The 18,908-nt window shown below is 34.8% G+C and overlaps 1 protein-coding gene and 1 pseudogene across 23 annotated transcripts in view; both read left to right on the top strand.

Moving 5' to 3' along the window:
- The window catches only part of POLK (DNA polymerase kappa), an 84,601-nt gene that overhangs the window by 50,668 nt on the left and 15,025 nt on the right, over nucleotides 1-18,908 (top strand). For all 23 annotated transcript variants that reach the window (XM_077139429.1, XM_077139430.1, XM_077139431.1 and 20 more), the window contains 4 exons: nucleotides 2,533-2,686; nucleotides 11,724-11,963; nucleotides 13,162-13,286; nucleotides 18,021-18,187. In XM_077139429.1, the coding sequence (XP_076995544.1) occupies nucleotides 2,533-2,686; nucleotides 11,724-11,963; nucleotides 13,162-13,286; nucleotides 18,021-18,187 (686 nt within the window). The remainder of the gene's footprint in view (nucleotides 1-2,532; nucleotides 2,687-11,723; nucleotides 11,964-13,161; nucleotides 13,287-18,020; nucleotides 18,188-18,908) is intronic.
- LOC143665788 (centrosomal protein of 152 kDa pseudogene) lies at nucleotides 15,343-18,008 on the top strand (annotated as a pseudogene).

The following is an 18,908-nucleotide window of genomic DNA, read 5'->3' as shown; positions in this document are numbered from 1 at the left end:
TCCTCTCATCTACAGACTCAAATCCAAATACGTTAGCACCTCAGAATTTGACCTTAGGTTACTCCTTCAGTCTCACCTGATACCACTTTTTACCTTATATATGGAATACTGAGCTGCGTATAATTTTCAAAGTACTCATTTTTATTTCCCAATTTTTGCCTTTCCACATGTTTTTCCATCTGCTAGAAAACTCCAGTTATTCCCTCAGAAAACTCTGAATTACCTTAATTGCAACATAAATTAGCTATTTTTTCTTATATACAGTGTACGCTTTCTGCTAGAACCACTTTTTGTATTTCTAATTCCCAGGATTGACTTGAGTAATTGCTTTCAACTTCTTTTCCAGATGAATTTTTTTTATCAGTTTTTACAGTTAACAAAGCTTACTTATTTTGATTAGCTGCTTTCCTTGCCCCACAATCTGATGAAGATGCTTATGAGCATTTAATGTCTGAGAGACTGATAAAGAGAAAATTTCTTGGAAAGGATCTCTGAAGTATAAAGATTTGATTGTCACTAGAATTGCCTAAACTGTCATGTGAAAAACTGCCATTTTTCTGTTTTTGATGACATTAAATATTGGCTTGTCATTCCAGGTCTAGAACTTAAGTCTTAAATTAAAATTTTAGAGTGTCACATCAAAGACTCTTAGACTGCTATGGTAAAATGAAATGTGTTAAAGACTATTGTCTGAATTGAAACCCTGAAAAAACTATGGCCTGCTACTTACTACCATGTACCATAGCAATGGTCTTTACAATTGCTCCTCTTATTTGTGTGTAATCCACCTCATTTTCTCTAGAAATAACATCCAACCTCAAGTTGAATTTTTTTTTTTTTTTGTTTTTTCAAAAACAGTATGTAGAGGCAAGTGCTTTTGTTCCTACCTTGGAAAAAGAGGTGGAGAAGCACACTCATATTTGGTTACTGCATACCTCTTTATACTAATGCTAATTAAAAAGAGATGAAATGCTAAGCACTGATATTAGAAGATTTGAATAGTCTGAACATATTTCAAAGACTTTGTAAAAGAATTTTTTTTAAGTTCTCTCCTTGAGTAAAGCTACTGATAGTAGAGTACTGAGAACCAATATGTTTCTAGTTCTCTTAATTCTGTTTTTTTAAATAAATTGGAGAAATCTTTCTCCAAATTGGATCAGGATCGAGCTAGTTTTTTTGTGGATGACAAGTGGATTCTTATGTATAAAAGAACTACAGCACAAATTCATCATTGACTACAAGTGCATTAATATTTATGGCTTAGTTAAAAAGCTTAAGGAAAAGCCATTTTTATTTTATCCTAAATAATAGAAGAGCTTTAACTTCTAAGCTTTAGGTGCTTATTTTTACTGGAACATGTCCATTTTAGTTCTTATAGCAGTGTTCTGTGAAAAGGAAGTTAGTAAATTTTCAACAGTGTCTCCAGGAAGTACTTCTCATTCACAGTAATCTTAGTTGGCTGCCAACTATAGACTTTCCAGAGTTTCATTTTCACTAGAAAGATTCTATTTGAGTACATTATGAAAATGTTTTCTTCTATAAGAACAAAGCTAACTAAGCTATCAGTAAAGCTTGGCCAAGTTTTATATAATCATTTTCTAAATTTCTTTTCAACTCAGCAACTCATAATTATATTAAGCTAAAAAGGTATCTTTTTATAAAACAGAGTTTTCTCACGATACAACAGACATCTGTTAAATGCTAGATGGAAGTGTAAAATAATTCAACAAATAGGAATTTTCTGCTATGCATACAATATTGGCAGCCATTCCTTCTAATTACATCTAATACTTGAACAGTAAAAAATTAATTTCATAGTTTCATTTAATAAAACTATCTTATATAAAAAGCATTTCTTAGATTGTAGCAACTATAATCCTGATGTCTTTATGTATTCCTTTCATCCCAAGATGCAACTCCAGACTTTTCTTCATCATTTAACATAGGCATCGAATTTTGCCATCTTTTCCATTTCAGATTCCAATAGGTAATTGAGCTTTGTTTTCTTTATGAATACATGCATTAATGTGTATTGATTACAGTTGTATGTGCATGTTATAATTTATTGAAATAGAACTACTTTTGAAGCAACATAGTCCCTTGATGTAAGATTATTCCTTTTTAAAATAAACAAAAACCACTAAAAAAGGTGAAGGAGAGCAGGACCCTTTCAAGCACACTGCTACTTTTGACCAGCTACCTAAAATTACATTGATTAACCAATTTTTTGTGCCTACCAGAATGATATTGTCTGCGATTTATTTGGATCTCCTATTTAATGTAGTTATGAGTGGCCAAATACAGTTTATATCAAATGAAACTTTTTCATGGTTTTCTGCCTTTGCAATTTATTATAATATAAATAAGAATTTGGACAAATATGCTCTGGCAGTAAATAAATCCATAAGGTATTGATTACAGGATCATTAATATAGTTGCATAGTAAGAATATTATTATGCTCTTATCAGCTAATGTGACAAGAGGTTTTGCTGTGACATCAATATTTAAACACTGTTTTGTTCATTTTGGAGGTTAAGGAAATACTTGCTGATTATGATCCCAATTTTATGGCTATGAGTCTTGATGAAGCCTACTTGAACATAACAAAACACTTACAGGAAAGACAAAATTGGCCTGAGGAAAAAAGAAAATATTTTATTGAAACAGGAAACGTTGCAGAAAATGGTAAGCAATTTTATTAAAACTGACAACCCCAAAGAACAAACAAACAAAAAACCCTTTGAATTAACTCAGTAACTCAGCATGTGTAAGTGGTAGGACTATATATACCTTTATAAAAATGAAAAGAAAGCAGAAACTTAAAATATACTAATCAATTTTCTAAGTTAAATATGTGGAATATCACTTATAAACCAAATGAGATTGTTAAATCTCTAGCCTGTAAGAGTCTGCAGAAAGTCCCTTTGAGGGACTAGGGAGAAAGGAGGAAACACTGAACTTCCCCATTTGGAGAATCCCTGATATTCTCACAAGTCATAGGGACAGCCAAATCAACAGGCCTAGCCCTCAATCTTGGGGTTCACCCCTATGAAACTGATTCCTGCAAAGGATAGGCTAAGCCTGCTTAGGCCTAAGAGTTACCCTCAGAGAACTTCTCTTGTTGCTCAGATGTACCCTCTCTCTCTCTAAGCCAACTTGGAGGTGAACTCACTGCCCTCCCCTCTATGTGGGGCATGACTCCCATAGGTGTAAATCTCCCTGGCAACGTGGGATAGAACTCCTGGGATTCACCAAGACTCAGCATCATGTGATTGAAGTTGCCTTCTTGACCAAAAGGGGGAATAGAGAAATGAGACAAAATAAAGTTTTAGTGGCTGAGAGATTTCGAAGTTGAGGGGTTATCCTGGAGATTATTCTTATGCATAATATAGATATCCCTTTTCAGTTTATGGTGTAATAGAGTGGCTAGAGGGAAGTACCTAAACCTGTTGACCTGTGTTTCAGTAGCCTTGACTCTTGAAGATGATTGTATAATGATATAAGTTTTACAGTTTGACTGTGTGATTGTGAAAACCTTGTGTCTGATGCTCCAGGATATGGACAGATGAGTAAAAAAAAAGGATAAAAAATAAATAAATAATGGAGGAGATAAGAGGTAAAATACATTGAGTATATTAAAATACTAGTGGTCAATGAGATGGAGGTGTAAGAGGTATGGGATATATGAGTTTTTTCTTTTTGTTTCTTTTTCTGAAGTGATACAAATGTTCTAAAAATGGTCATGGTGATGAATACACAATTATGTGCTGATATTATGAACTATTAAGTGTATACCATGTATGAACTATAATGTGTGTGAAGATTTGTCAATAAAAATATTTTTTTAAAGAAATTTAAAAAAAAAAGTCTGCAGAAGACTTCTGGGGAAGATGGAAGAGGAGAGAGCTCTGGAACTAAGTCCTTCTACCAAAATGGCTCTTGAACAGGCAGAAACTGTCTGATAAAACTGTTGAGGGATTCTGGAGACCAGAAGAACACTGTATAGCATCCAAGGAAAAGGGAGAGGAAGAGACTGACGAACTATGGGGAAGAGTGACTTGCTCTCTCCATATAGCAGCTGTTGGCACCCATCTCCCACAATGCAGACCTTTTGTGGGTGGGACCTTTTGACTAGTTTTTCCCCATAGAAATGTGACCCTGCCCATTCAAGGTGAGTCTTAATCCACTTACTGGAGTTCTTTAGGAGATGGGGCACATCAATAGATAGAATATCTAGACAGAGGATTAATAAAGAAGCAGTGAACTTGAATAATACGATAAATGAACTAGACCTATCAGACATAAACGGAGCTTTATATCCCAAAACAGCAGGATATACAGTCTTCTCAAGTGTGTATGGATCATTCGCCGGGATAGACCACGTATAGGGTCACAAAACAAGTCTTAATAAATTTAAAAGATTGAAATTATACGAAACACTTTCTCTCATTATGGTGGAATGAAGCTGGAAATAGTAACAGGTGGAGAACTGGGAAATTCTCAAATATATGTAAGTTAAATAGCACACTCTTACACAATCACTGGGTCAAAGAAGAAATTGCAGGAAATCATTAAATACTTTGAGATAAATGAAAATGAGAACACAACATATCAAAACTTACAGGATGCAGCAAAGACAATGCTGGCAGGGAAATTCATAGCCCTAAACACTTACTTTAAAATGAAGAAAGATCTAAAATTAGAGTTAACTGCACACCTGGAGGAACTAGAAAAAACAGAAAAGTAATCCCAAAGCAAGCAGAAGATAAATAAAAAGAGTAAAAGTAAAGGAAATTGAGAATAAGAAAACAGTAGAATTAACAGAACCAAAAATTGTTTCTTTCTGAAGATCAATAAAATTGACAAACCCTTAGCTAGCCTGACAGATAAAAGAGGAGAGAAGATACAAATAACTAAAATCAGAAGTAAAGAGGGGGGACATTACTACTGACCCCACAGGAAAAAAAAGGGATCATATGAACAACTATATGCCAACAAATTAGTCAACTTGCATGAAATACACAAATTCTTATAAACATCTGAACAATGTATACTGACTAGAAAAAAATAAAAGCCCTCAACAGACCAGTTACAAGAGATCAAATGAGTCTTCAAAAACCTCCCAACAAAAAAAAAGCTCAGAACCACATGACTTCAGAGGTGAATTACACCAATCATTCAAAAAAGAATTAATACCAATCCTGATGAAATTCCTCCAAAAATATTGAAGAGTAACGAACACTGCCAAACTCATTTTATGAGACCAACATCACCCTAATACTAAAGCCAGATACTATAAGAAAAGAAAATTGTAGACCAGTTTATCTTACGAATATAGATTCACAAATCCTCAACATGATATTTGCAAATAGAATCCAACAACACATTAAAAGAATTATACACCATGATTGAGTGAGTTTTATCTCAGGTGTTTTGAAGGGTGTTCAAAACACGAAAATCAACTAATGTAATATATCATATTAACAAAACAAAGATGAAAAACCACATGATCATCTTGATTACCATAGAAAAGGCATTTGACAAAATCTAGCATCTTTTCTTCATAAAAACACTTCGAAAGATAAGAATAGAAGGAAATTTCCTCAATGTGATAAAGAGCATATATGAAAAATCCACAGCTAACATCATTCTCATTGGTGAAAATACTGAAAGTTTTCCCTCTAAAATCTGCAACAAAACAAGGATTCCCATTGTCACCACTATTCAACATTATGCTAAAAGTTCTAGCTAGAGCAGTTAGGCAACAAAAAGAAACAAAAGGCATTCAGATTGGAAAGGATGGTCCCAAAATCATGAAAAATCTATAACAAAGCCACTAGAGCTAATAAATGAGTTCAGCAAAGTGTTAGGATATAAGATCAACATGGAAAAGTCAGTCGTGTTTCTGTACATTAGTAATGAGCAATCTGAGGAAGTAATCAAGAAAAAAATTCCATTTACAATAGCAGCTTGTAAACAAAAATGTAATCTTGTTCTAGTATATAAGTCCCTATGAGATAGGCTTTCAAGAATATTGTGCCATGGGGTTCTATCAGCAGTAAGTTGGAGTAGTGGTAGGTCATAAATTAAAATTATCTGCTGTTTTCCCCTTTTCAAAATGTACTACATCTTAGGAAATATAATGCTAACTAATGTGTCTATGTAAGAAGAAAGTAATATTAAATGTATACTTTACAATATACGTCTTGTTGGCCAAGTGCCGGTCAATGTAAGGAACTTTGAAGTTTCTTACACTGCCTGGCACTTGCCATCCAGATGGGATGCTGTAATCTGAGCGTTTTAGATGACAAGAAACCTTAGTTTTGAACTCTACTTCTTCACTTAAGGGGATTTTAAAGATATTTCTGTTGGTAAACAAATAAGAAACCAGTTCAGCTTCTAATTACATAGCTAGGCCTCACAAAAGATGTAGAATGTAATTCAGGTTAAAAGGGTGGCTGTGATTCATTAGCATTTCTAATGTACCAGAAGACAGCCTGCTTTGCTTCCTACCCTAACACTTTGCTATTACAGTGACTCATCTGAGGATAGGGTAGTAGAGGTATGAAGTATACAAACCATATAAGGAACTCTACAGAAAGAGCTTATGAATGTGGCAGGTACCTTACTTGGTCTACAGATTTTCTGCAGCTCTCTTTATCTTGATTTCCACCTATTCGGATAAAGAAAAGAGAATCCAGGTAAACAATTTTAACTATTCTTCATCCTTCATCCTTTCTGAAATACTCTGCATTTTAACACCAAAATTAGGAAAATGACAGAAAATCAAATGCATAAGTAAGAGCTAATAAAAGTTAAAATTAAGGCTTATTTTGTATGTGGCCTGAGAATTCAGATTTGGAAAACTTCTGTAACTTAATTCATATTACAGAGTTTAAATTTTGAAATCCGTCAGGAACATATATTATTCACAGATGTTTCTTAGAAGTTTAAAATTACATAAACATTACCTTTAAAAAATCTTACATGATCAGGTTCATATTGAAAGTAGTATGCATTCAAATGTTTCTTGAAAATAGAAATTTAATTTTTGTTTCTGCATTGACTTTAATTTAGAAAGTTTTTATATATTATCAAATTATAATGTAGGACCAGAAAACTGCTTTTAATCATAGATCTAGTAAATCCATTTAAACTGCATTTCTCTTCTATTAAACTGAGAAAGTAAAGTCTATTTGAATTGTTCATGAGGAAATTTTTAATATAGATCTAAGTGTAATTACAGGGCATTTATGAAAAATGTAAATAAAATTAAAATAATATTACTTTACTTTTGGTAATCACATTAATTTACTAGTTTGCAGAATACTGATAACGATAAAGACTTCTTGCCATTAGACTTGAATTTTATTGATGGGATCAAGACCTTTAGAATTTGTATATATAAAGAAAAATAACTTTCAAAGATAATTTCTATTCCAAATACTCCCTGGTAAAGGTGATACTTTACAAATAAGCAAGTTAAAATTTAAATCAGCATTTGAAAGATAAAAATTTAGATATGTTAACATCTGAAGAATTTCTGTTATGAATGAAGAAAAATTAAGATTTTCCCTCTAAAAACAAAACAAAATTTATTTTTCAGTATTATCCTAGGTTGCTGTACTGGTTTAGAGGATGTATGGACCCTAGAAAAGCCATGTTTTAATCCTAATCCCATTTTATAAAGGCAGCCATTTCTTCTAATCCCTATTCAGTATTGTATGTTTGAAGCTGTAATCAGATCATCTTCCTGGAGATGTTATTTAATCAAGAATGGTTGTTAAGCTGCATTGGGTTGAGACTTGTCTCCATCCATTTTGGTGGGTCTTGATTAGTTTCTGGAGTCCTATAAAAGAGGGAACATTTTGGAGAATAAGCAATTCAGGCAGAGCAGAGCAGAATGACATAGCCACAAGAAGCAGAGTCCACCAGCCAGAGACCTTTGAAGATGAAGAAGGAAAATGCCCCTGGGGAGCTTCAGGAAACAGGAAACCAGGAGAAGAAGCTAGCAGATGATGCCATGTTCGCCTTGTGCCCTTCCAAATGAGAGAGAAACTCTGACTGTGTTCACCATGTGCCCTTCCACTTGAGAAAGAAACCCTGAACTTCATCAGCCTTCTTGAACCAAGGTATCTTTCCCTGGATGCCTTTGATTGAACATTTCTATAGACTTGCTTTAATTGGGACATTTTCTCAGCCTTAGAACTGTAAACTAGCAATTTATTAAATTCCCCTTTTTAAATGCTTAATGCATTTTTTTCCTCATTCCTAAATATTAAGACATTTTTTACAGAGATGAGTAAAAGAAAAAGATTTATAAAGAACAAAAGCAATATGAATCTAAACTTACTTCTATTTCTGGATTCAGGTTAATTTTGGGTACAGAAGTTAGTGAGTTTTACATATATGCCTTTTAAAAATATATAAGAAGATGCAAGCCAGGGAAACCCAAGGATCACCAGCAGGCCAGCACCAGTATATTACAGGCTTTTGGAAGAGGGCATCGCCTTGCTAACACCTTAATTTTGTACTTCTCCTAGCCTCAAAACCAGTAATGCTGGCCTCACAAAATGAGTTGTCAGATTTCATTTTACTTCTTCCTTAAATGTTTGATAGAATTCATCAGTAAAGCCATAGTGGTATTTAGAAGTCTGTGGCTTAGGGACCTTGCCCCAATCTAGATGCAGAGTGAGAAGCTGTAGGGCTCCATCCCCCAGCAGAAACGTTGAACCACCAACAAGAACTGGCAGAAACGTCTTTCTAAAAAAGCTCCAATTAGCAGTTAAAGGATTACAGTAAGAGGACAAATGCCAAATCAAGAAGGCCACAGAAAAATGTGCCCTGCTGGCCCCACCCCTAATTCCTCAAGGGCTCAGGACAGAGCTGGCCTATATATAGTGTGGATCCCTGGTCCTGTTTCCAGAGGGAGCTGAGTAACCCTTGTGCACATACTTGGAGCATGTATGTCAGAACCAGTCTGTCTGGTGACCTGAGGGACTTAACTATACCCAAACTTGCCTTGTATGTTGAAGGCAATGCACAGAAATCTCCTATAAAGCTCTGTGGGAGAATAGTCAAGTTAGACGGCCTCTGGCAAGGGATTGCTGGCTGGAAGATGTACAGTGCAGTGGTTAGGACTGTAAAGAAACTTGTTTCTTAGGGAAGAGTAGACATTCATACCTGTAAACCGGAGAAATCCTAGGGCCAAATGCACATGCCCAAGACTAGAGGCATGAACAGAAAGAACGAGGGAGACCATTATATTTTGACCTGGAGCTATTCTCCAAACTCATTATATGGATTATTCCTAAAGGACTCCCACTGGCCACTCTTCAAAGACTGGGAAAGCTGTTTTGTTTTTTTTTCCTTTAATTTATTTTTGTGTGAGCTTCTTGTATTCAAGGAAAGCTCTGTCATACCAATAGCTGCATATAGGCTTAAGAAACAGATGCCTCAGAGTATAATTCCAGCTATAAACACACTAAAATATCAAAATGTTCAGGTTTCAACAAAAAATTACAGAACATACAAAGAAACAGGAAGTGATTGCCCAAGCGAAGGAGAACATTAAAGCATTAGAAACCATTAATTAGGAGGATCAGTCCTGTCCAGACAGAGACTTTTCAAAAATGACCCTATGGGCTACTGTGGCTCAGCAGGCAGAGTTCTCCCCTGCCATGCCAGAGACCCAGGTTCAATTCCTGGTGCCTACCCATGCTAAAAAAAAAAAAAATGGCCCTAAATATACTCAAAGAGCTAAAGGAAAAATGGACAAAGAGTTAAAGGAACTCAGAAAAACACTAGATGAACACAAAGAATATCAATAGAGAATTGAAGCGATGAAAAGAAACCAAATAGAGCTAAAGCTGTAGTAAGAGAAATTTAAAATCTCCTAGAATGGTTCTGCAGCAGTTTGGAGTTAGCAGAACAAAGAATCAATGAGTTTGAAGATGCGACAATTGAAATCATCCAGTTTGAGGAATGGAAAGAAGAAAAAATGAAGAAATACAAACAGAGCCTGAGGAATCTATGGAATACCATCAACTGTAACCATATGTAGATGACATTGTTGGAGTCATAGAAGGAGAATATTCAGGGAAATAATGACAAAAGTTATGAATATGTACATCTAAGATGTTCATCAAACTACAAACAGAATAAACGCAAATAGACCAATACCATGTTATAATCAAACTGTTGAATGCCAAAAATAGAGAATTCTGAAAACTGTGAAACAACATGTCATATACAAGGAAACCTTAGTAAGATTAAATTCAATTTCTCACTGAAAACCACAGATAAAAGAAGGCAACGGGAAGACATTTAAAGTGCTGAATGCAAAAATTGCCAAGAATTTTGTATCTGGCAAAACTGTGTTTCAGGAATGTTGGAAAAATTAAGACACTCCCAGATAAACAAAGCTGAAGGACTTTATCACCATTAGACTGGCCCTATACGAAATGCTAAAGAAATAGCATTTTCTAGAATAGAAAATAGAATAGAACTCAGCATAAATCTCAGTTCTGCAGATTGACAGGAAAGAACACGACCATTGGTGAAGCCACTTGAAGAAATAAAGCTCTCAGGTAAAGGTAATGACATGAGTAAATATAAATACCTGTACTATTGTATTTTGAGTTTGTGACTCCACTTTTTACTTCCTACATGATTTAAAAGACAAATACACAAAATGTAATAATAAATCATTGATTTTGGAGTCATAGTGTATAGTCATGTAATTAGTGACAAGAACTACATAAAGATGGGGGCAGTGGAGTGTAGGAACAAGGTTTTTCATACTATAGAAGTTAAATTGGTATCAAAGCTAACAAGAGTGTTAGATTGAGGATGTTCAATTTAAGCCCTATGGTAACCATAGTGAAACTGTCAGGGTATATGCAAGCTTATAGAGACAGAAAGTCAACAGAAGCAGGTTTTGTGGGTTGGGTAGGGGTGTGAGGGAAGCAGGGTTAATGGGGAGTTAATGCAAAATGAGCATAGAGTTTCTTTTCCAGGCAAATAGGATCCTGCAACATTGTGAATGTGATTAATCCTGCTGAATGATATGCTTGGGAGGGGTTGGGATGGGAAGATCTATGTTGTATATATGTTTCCACAATTAAGAAGAGAGAAAGAAACAAAAGCGATAATGATAATTGAACACGATATTGATTGTGATAAAAGAATGAAGGATCAGTAAAACAATGAGATATAAGAAAAAATTGGAATATAGAATGAAATTTTTTATTGGTGTTAAATTTCTTAATAACTGCACTTAAGCTGATTCACCTAAGTGAATATCCTGATTCATAGGAAATGTACGCAGACATGTGTTCAAGGGTTGTGATGTTTGCAAGCTGCTCTCAAATGTTCAAAAGTTAGATAGGGAAATGGTGATAAAATATTAAAATTGGTGGATCCTGAGTGTGGAGGGTGGGGATATGTTGGACTTCTCTGAATGTGGTTTGTATTATTTTTGCAACTGTCTTGTAAATTTGAAATTACTTCAAATTATAAGGTTAAAAAATGAATTAAAAAATTCAGAATCAGTGTGTTCTTTGTAAACAGTTACAAAACATAAATGATACTATTTTTTATCTTGATTCTTCGAAAACTAAACTTGATTTTCTCTGTATTTGGAAAGAATCTAGGAAAATTGACTTATGAAATGTGTCCTTTTCACAATGAATATGAATTACTGTTCCTGTTTATAATTTAGATAAACCAGGAAAGGAAGTTAATAAACTGAGTGAGCGTGAACTATCCATCTCTCCACTCCTTTTTGAAGATAGTCCTCCTGATTTGCAGCCCTCAGGAGTTCCTTTCCAGCTGAACTTTGAAGAACAGAACAATCATCAAGTACTCCAAAACCCAGTTGTTTTTGGAACATCAGCTGAGGAAGTGGTAAAGGAAATCCGTTTCAGAATCCAGCAAAAAACAACACTGACAGCCAGTGCAGGTATTTTAAAGGATGCTGGTGGATACATTCGATATTTATAATGACCTCATTGGCCAATTCATGTGTAACATTAGTAGGTTTCTCATAAAGCATATAGTAACATTTTACTTATCCATTATTTGTTTCAATTTCTAAAACCCACCTATTTAGAATAACTGTGAAATTACCAGTAAATTAGACTTAATTAGAAAAGCCTGTCAACCCAAAGAAAGAAACTATCACACATCCCATGTAGCTATCCTTTTTTTAGTCACAAAATATACTTAGTTGATCTTGCATATAATATTTGATTATTAGTTTTTCCTTGAAAGACTTCAACCCTATCCAGGATTGCCTTGCAAGAGAAAACCCAGCTGGCCCACAGGATTAGAGACACAAGAAACACCAACTAGCAGCATAGCAGTATAGGACCACCTGGTGACAGGGAAAACATTGTACATACCCCACCAGCCCACGAGGGCATCACTGTGCCTTAGCGTAGTGACTGATGTTCCTAATGAGGGCCTCTAATTATATTATAACAATCATTCATGATTAGGTTAGTCTTTACTTTCTATACCAAAAAGAGAATGAGTAATAAATTTTAGGAAGATATGTATAAAAATTGAAATGATCTGTCAGAGTATATTTGAATTTACTTATTTCAAGTTTTCTTGAGACTTTTAATCTAGAAGTTATTAGACACCTTTCTGAAAAGTAGTAATTTGTTTTGTAATATAAAAAAGGAAGCATAAAGTTAATTGTCATTGTTGTAAGTCTATTGCAACCAAAACTCCTTGATTTTTCTCCCTTTATGTGTATAATCTATAAAAATTTTTCAGACATTAAATATTCCTCCTAGACTATCTTCTGGATCTTTTCTGAGAAGTAGATATGGAGCCACAATAAAACAGCACTGTATTCCTACCAAACATATTTCATTTCTTAATATATAAGCTCAGAAATTACTCTTAGGTATTAAAATACCGCCAGTATTTAAGTATTCTTCATTTCTGCTACCACATTACGACAATTTCTTTCCCTGAAATTATAGCAAGTCCTGGTGAATATAGACAGTAGTCAAATGTTATTTTTAAAGTAGCATTCCACATCATTTCAATTTCTTCCATTTAACATTGTGTTTTTTCCCCTATATTGTGATCACATTTTAAAAATACACACATCAACCTTTTAGTCATCAGAGTGTTCTTCTTTTAAGGCATTGCTCCAAATACAATGTTAGCAAAAGTATGCAGTGATAAGAATAAACCAAATGGACAATACCAAATTCTCCCCAACAAACAAGCTGTGATGGACTTCATCAAGGACTTGCCCATTAGAAAGGTAAGTATTTTATGTAAAATTTAACACCTATATATATATACTCTGAATTTCTGAAGAGGGCCTTTTTTTGACTGATGGTAATCATTCTTTGCTGAAAAAAAAGCAAGACCTATAATGGATGAGTACACTTGAAATTTTAAAAATTTCTGAGTTTTAAAACCTTATAAGTGAGATTCAGGAAACTAGTTCTTTGGAAGTTTTTAAGAAATTGGTATATGACAGGCTTATATATGTTTCTGTATAAAAGAAGTGAAATAAAAAGACTACTTCTAAGAGTCCTTTCAGCAGTTAACTTAATGCTATCTTAGTTTTAATACACACATTGCTATTTCAAACAGCTTTATAATTTTGATCCAGTTTTTTTCACTAAAAGTAAACCAAAATATTTAACTATCTTTAAAATGGTAAAATTATCCCGTAGGAGTTCCAGAAAGTATATATTTAAAAAAAAAAAACTTGTAGATTTTTAAAAATTATTTTTAGTTTTTAAATTATTTTTGAAAACTTCCAGACTTTTCTGCACATATAAGTTTTTTTTAAAGTAGTAATGGCACTATACATCATATGTTTTTCTCAGACTTGCTTTTCTCTCTCAACATAATGTATGTGAGCAAATTTAAATATAACTTTCTTCAATGCTCACAAGAAAGGATTATCATCGTATTAACATATGATGATTACTATTATATGCAATATGTTTTGCAACATTCTTTTGTTTTGTTTATTAGAGAAGTTGTTGGTTTATAGAACAATCATGAATAAAATACAGGATTCCCATAAACCACCCTACTACCCACATTTTGCATTAGTGTGGAACATTTGTTACAACTGATGATAGCACATTTTTGCAATTGTACCATTAATTAAAGTCCATAGTTTAACTTAGGGCTCACTGTTCATATAGTGTAGTTCCATGGATTTTTTAAAAAAATTTTATTGTTACCATATGCAATCTTGCATTTCCCCTTTTAGTCATAGTCAGATATATATTTCAGTGCTATTTATTCCCTTCACTATGTATGTTACCATCACCACTATCCATTACCAAATATTTCCATCAGTCCTAGTAGGAACCAGCTCATGTTAAGTCCTAACTTCTCATATCCTATCCCTACCCCGTCTCCTGGCAACCTATATTCCAGATTCCAACCCCACAAGTCTGCTTACTCTAATTTTTCAAAACAATGGTATCATACAGTATCTGTCCTCCTAAGTCAGGCCCACTTGACCCAATATGATGTCCTCAAGGTTTATCCATATTGTTGCTTGTATAAAGACCTTGTTCCTTTGTATGGCCAGATAACATTCCATTGTATGCATATACCACACTTTGCCCATCCATTCATTGGTTGATGGACACTTGGACTACTTCCAAACCCTAGTAATTGTGAGCAATGCTGCTATGAATATCATTGTGCAAATACCTACTCTGAGTCTCTGCTTTTTAAATTGTTTTAGGCACAGACCTAACACAGTGGGACCCTTGGGTCATATGGTATTTCTATACATAGCTTTATGTGAGGAACTGCCAAACTGTCTTCCGCCATGGCTGCACCATTTCACATTAGCACCAGCAATAAATGAGTATTCCTGTTTCTCCACATCTTCTCCAACACTTGTGACTCTGTTTTTTTAACAGCAACCACTCTAATGGATGTAAAATGGTACCTCACTATGGTTCTGATTTGCATTTACCTGAAAGCTAATGATCATTTTTCGTATGGTTTTTGATCATTTGCATATATTCTTTGGAGAAATGTCTGTTCAAGTCTCCTGCCCACTTTCTAATTGAGTTGTTTGTATTTTTGTTTTAGTTGAAGAATTTCTTTATATATTCTAGATGTTAATCCCTTAATAGATAATGTGATTTCCAAATAGTTTCTCCCATTGTGTAGGTTTTCATTTTACTTTCATGATAAAGCCCTTTGAGGAAGAAAATTTAATTTTGATGAGGTCCCACTCATCCATTTTTTTCTAATGTGCCGGCCTGTTTTTCAATGTAGGAATAAGTGTGCCATTAAAAAAAAGTCCTGGCAGGTGGCTCCACCTGTAAATTTATCAGTATGAAGGAGACATTCTAACTATACTTGAATTTCTCTTAAGGGATACCCAAAAGGGACAGATCAGTGGTTCAGAGAATAAGCACCTTTTGGAATCATGTCAACTTGTTCTTTGAAATGGTATCTGTACAATAGTTTGAGAAAACTAAAGACCTGCATACAGACAGCACTTCTAGATACACCCTCCCCACTTATAGAAGATGCTGAACCAGAATGGGAGAAGAAAAGCATGACAGAGAGCTCTAAGGATCTGGCCATCTGGTGCCCTGGCAAAGGAGACCCTAGAGTCCCAGGAATCCTTCCCACACCCACTTCTGAACATTACACTCAGCCCTTGGCATTGCAAGAAACACACAGAAGCTGATAAGATAAAGATCCTTGAAATGAAAAGATTCATGCTGGGGATATTGCTTCCAAGATCTTGAAAAGGCAGAGTAGGAATGTTAAGATCTGAAAAGAAAACTAGAAATTCTGTTGGCATCTTCAACATTTAGAAAGGAAGCATAAAACTGTAGTGGAAAGAACTGGAGACTAGGATAGTAAGCCTGTTGAAGAATTAGTAGAAGACAATGACATGAAGAATAAACTGGAAGAGCTGAAAACAGTAAAGCACCACTAAGGTCATTGTCAGAAGGGACCATTGAAAATGCTTGCTTGCCATGCATCGGGAAGGCCTTGAGAGAACTTTGTGGGCAGTATATTATCAAATGTGATATGCCTTGTTATATTCCGGAAAGTAATGAAAGAGTTGCTGAAATGGTAAAAGCAGAGGTATTGTGAGAATGTCAAGAAACCACCCCCAAAATGCTCAAGTATCACTTGATTTGCCTCCAGCAGATTTTGCAGGATAATAGAAAACAGGAAGGGGCTGAGAAAAAGATTATGAATGCTGCTGGCAAACTTGCTACAATGGCCAAATTGCTGGAAATGCCTATTTCTAATAAATCCGAAAGCCAAATTATAGTCAGTATCACACTGCCTCTGACTTCAGAGGTGCTGACTGAAGTTGAAAAAACAAAAAGAGATGATGTGAACCCAAATGTACCAGGCCACGTTGGAAGTAAATCAAACAGTATAAAAATTATCCCCAGAAGTAAGTACGAAAAAGCTCCTAAAAAGACTGCTTGTTACTTAGAAAGCGATTAGAGGACAGAGAGCACAGGACACAAAGCCTGTGGGTTCCAAAGAGTCACATTTAGACCTTCAATTTGGGGATAACAATTAACACCTACTACACATTTTGCCAGGGAATGTGTGTCCTGAATTTGTTCTTTGTGAAGGTGAAACAGGCTTCCGTTTGCACAGGAAGAAGGACTGCTCAATGATACTGACTCTGAACCACTTCAACATTTATCTGCTTACCTCTTTCTTGGAACTCTCAGAAATAAACTCTTACTTCAATCTCCCTTGGTCTTTTGAAATCAGGATCAACGCATACAATATTCAAGGTCCTAATGAAAGACCTGGTTTAAAAATATCTAAATGCAATCCACTGCAGTGAAAATGTTGCGCCTGAGGAAAGTCAGCATTTGGGTATTCTAGAAACTACAGTAAAGGATAGAGGGGACCTTGACGATCTCCTAGACTGGAATTTCAACAATGGGATTTTACTCTGTACCAGTCAGGAAGTACTATTTTTATATGGTAGGTCACAAGGAACACTAGCTTAACTAGCTGAATCTGCTAATTCAAACCGTTTTCAGCAACGAGTTACCAATCAGATACAGAGAAAAGTAATATGATTTGTAAATCTACTAATTGCGAGAGTGATCACCCTACAGACTTGTCAGGATAAACCACATATTTGCACCCAAGGTAGCTCAGTATGTCTTTTGGATACCCAGCTCATCATAAGGCTGATCTTTTAAAGTCAGAGTCCAAAAAACTGAGCAGCACAATACCATCTTCAGTGTATCTGCAGCCTTCAAGAAAATTAGCTGCTTCCCTCTCCAGCCAACAAATAGCAGCTTTCATAGCCCATTTGTCAATCTTGACTAATTATACAGTGTTTAAGAAGAATCATAATATATTGACAAGAAAGCTGGAAGGGAAGACTTCATACTGAAAAAATTGTGGTTTCTACCTACTTTAAGTTGATTTAATAACATCTATTATATGAGTAAAGTAGTCTCATAAAATTACTTGAAATATTTGTGTTGCCTTAATCTTCCAAAGGCCTAGTGGTATATGTGTAACCTGCTTATTTTTGTTTGTGTGGTGCTTATTTTTGGTTGCCAAACCATTTATTTTTATACTTATAAATTAGTTCACTGTGCAGTTTTAAATTATTGCCTATTTAATAAACTTGCAAATGGTTTGTAGGAAAAAAAAAAGATCCTGGGGTCACATAATTTTTTAGCTTGCCACCATTGGTGGACTACAGCTGATATTAGTATATTAAAGATTGATTCTTAAGTCTTGAAGTAAAAGGTCCAATAAATTTGTTTATGCTACTATTCCTCAAGTTTGTGGGAACACAGAGAACTTTTTTTTTTTAATACCTTTTAAAATTCCATGGAATACTAGGTTAGGAAGTATGTCTAAAAAGTAATTAAACCTGTTTTCTTCCATGAAACTATAAATGTAAAAACACATTGTTCATAGTTTCTCTGAGATTGTAGTCTATTTTATTAATTTCAGAATCTATTAATGATAACTATTGATTCACCTCTAGGTTTCTGGAATAGGAAAAGTTACAGAGAAAATGTTGAAGGCCCTTGGAATTATTACTTGTACAGAACTCTACCAACAGAGGGCATTGCTTTCTCTCCTTTTCTCTGAAACATCTTGGCATCATTTCCTTCATATCTCCCTTGGATTAGGTTCAACACACCTGGCAAGGTATCTCTGAGTGGTCGTTTTGCCTTTTCTTTATGATTTGCTGTAATAACACTTTTAACCATTCAGATGGGTGCTCTAAGGATAACATGTCTTAAAATTACTTTAGGCTAGTTCAGTTAAGAATATTTTAAAATTAGAACCAACAGACTAGATATGGGGAAAAAAGGAAAAGAGAAAGAAAGAATTACTCCTTACATTGTTACCTTGAGCAGCTTGGTAGAAAGACAAAGGGATATTGGCTACCCTTTCTGACCCTGGCGTGGTTTTTGTTCAGAACCTGGGAGGAATGCTGGTGGTCAGGATGTTGAGGAAAGAAAGATGGCTCATATTCCAGAATTCACACTTTAAGTGAGAAGATACAATGATTCTTTGAAAGCTTTAATGAACTAACTATAATTCTTTCCTTGTCTAAATTTGTAAATGATTTATTCATTCAGTTATGAGTACTTACCTTTTATTAGACACCGTTCTAGGTACTGAGGATATCATAGTGAATGGGGACAAAGTCTGTCTTTATGGAATTTACAGACTTACGTGGGAGACAGAAAATAATCCAATAAACATGTGAAGAAATAATAGATTGAGGGTTTAGATTTAAGGAGTAAGTAATTGCAGCAGTTAGCCAGAGGCAGAGACCTGCAGGAGCCAGTCATGCAAAGATCTAGGAGCGCAGTGTTCTAGGCAAAAGGAGCAGGTTGAGGAGAGACTCTGATTTTCTTCC

This window comes from Tamandua tetradactyla, chromosome 21, assembly GCF_023851605.1.
Source record: "Tamandua tetradactyla isolate mTamTet1 chromosome 21, mTamTet1.pri, whole genome shotgun sequence".
Classification (NCBI taxonomy): domain Eukaryota; kingdom Metazoa; phylum Chordata; class Mammalia; order Pilosa; family Myrmecophagidae; genus Tamandua; species Tamandua tetradactyla.
The sequence above is the reverse complement of the archived record's forward strand: the minus strand, read 5'-3'. Positions and strand labels throughout refer to the sequence as shown.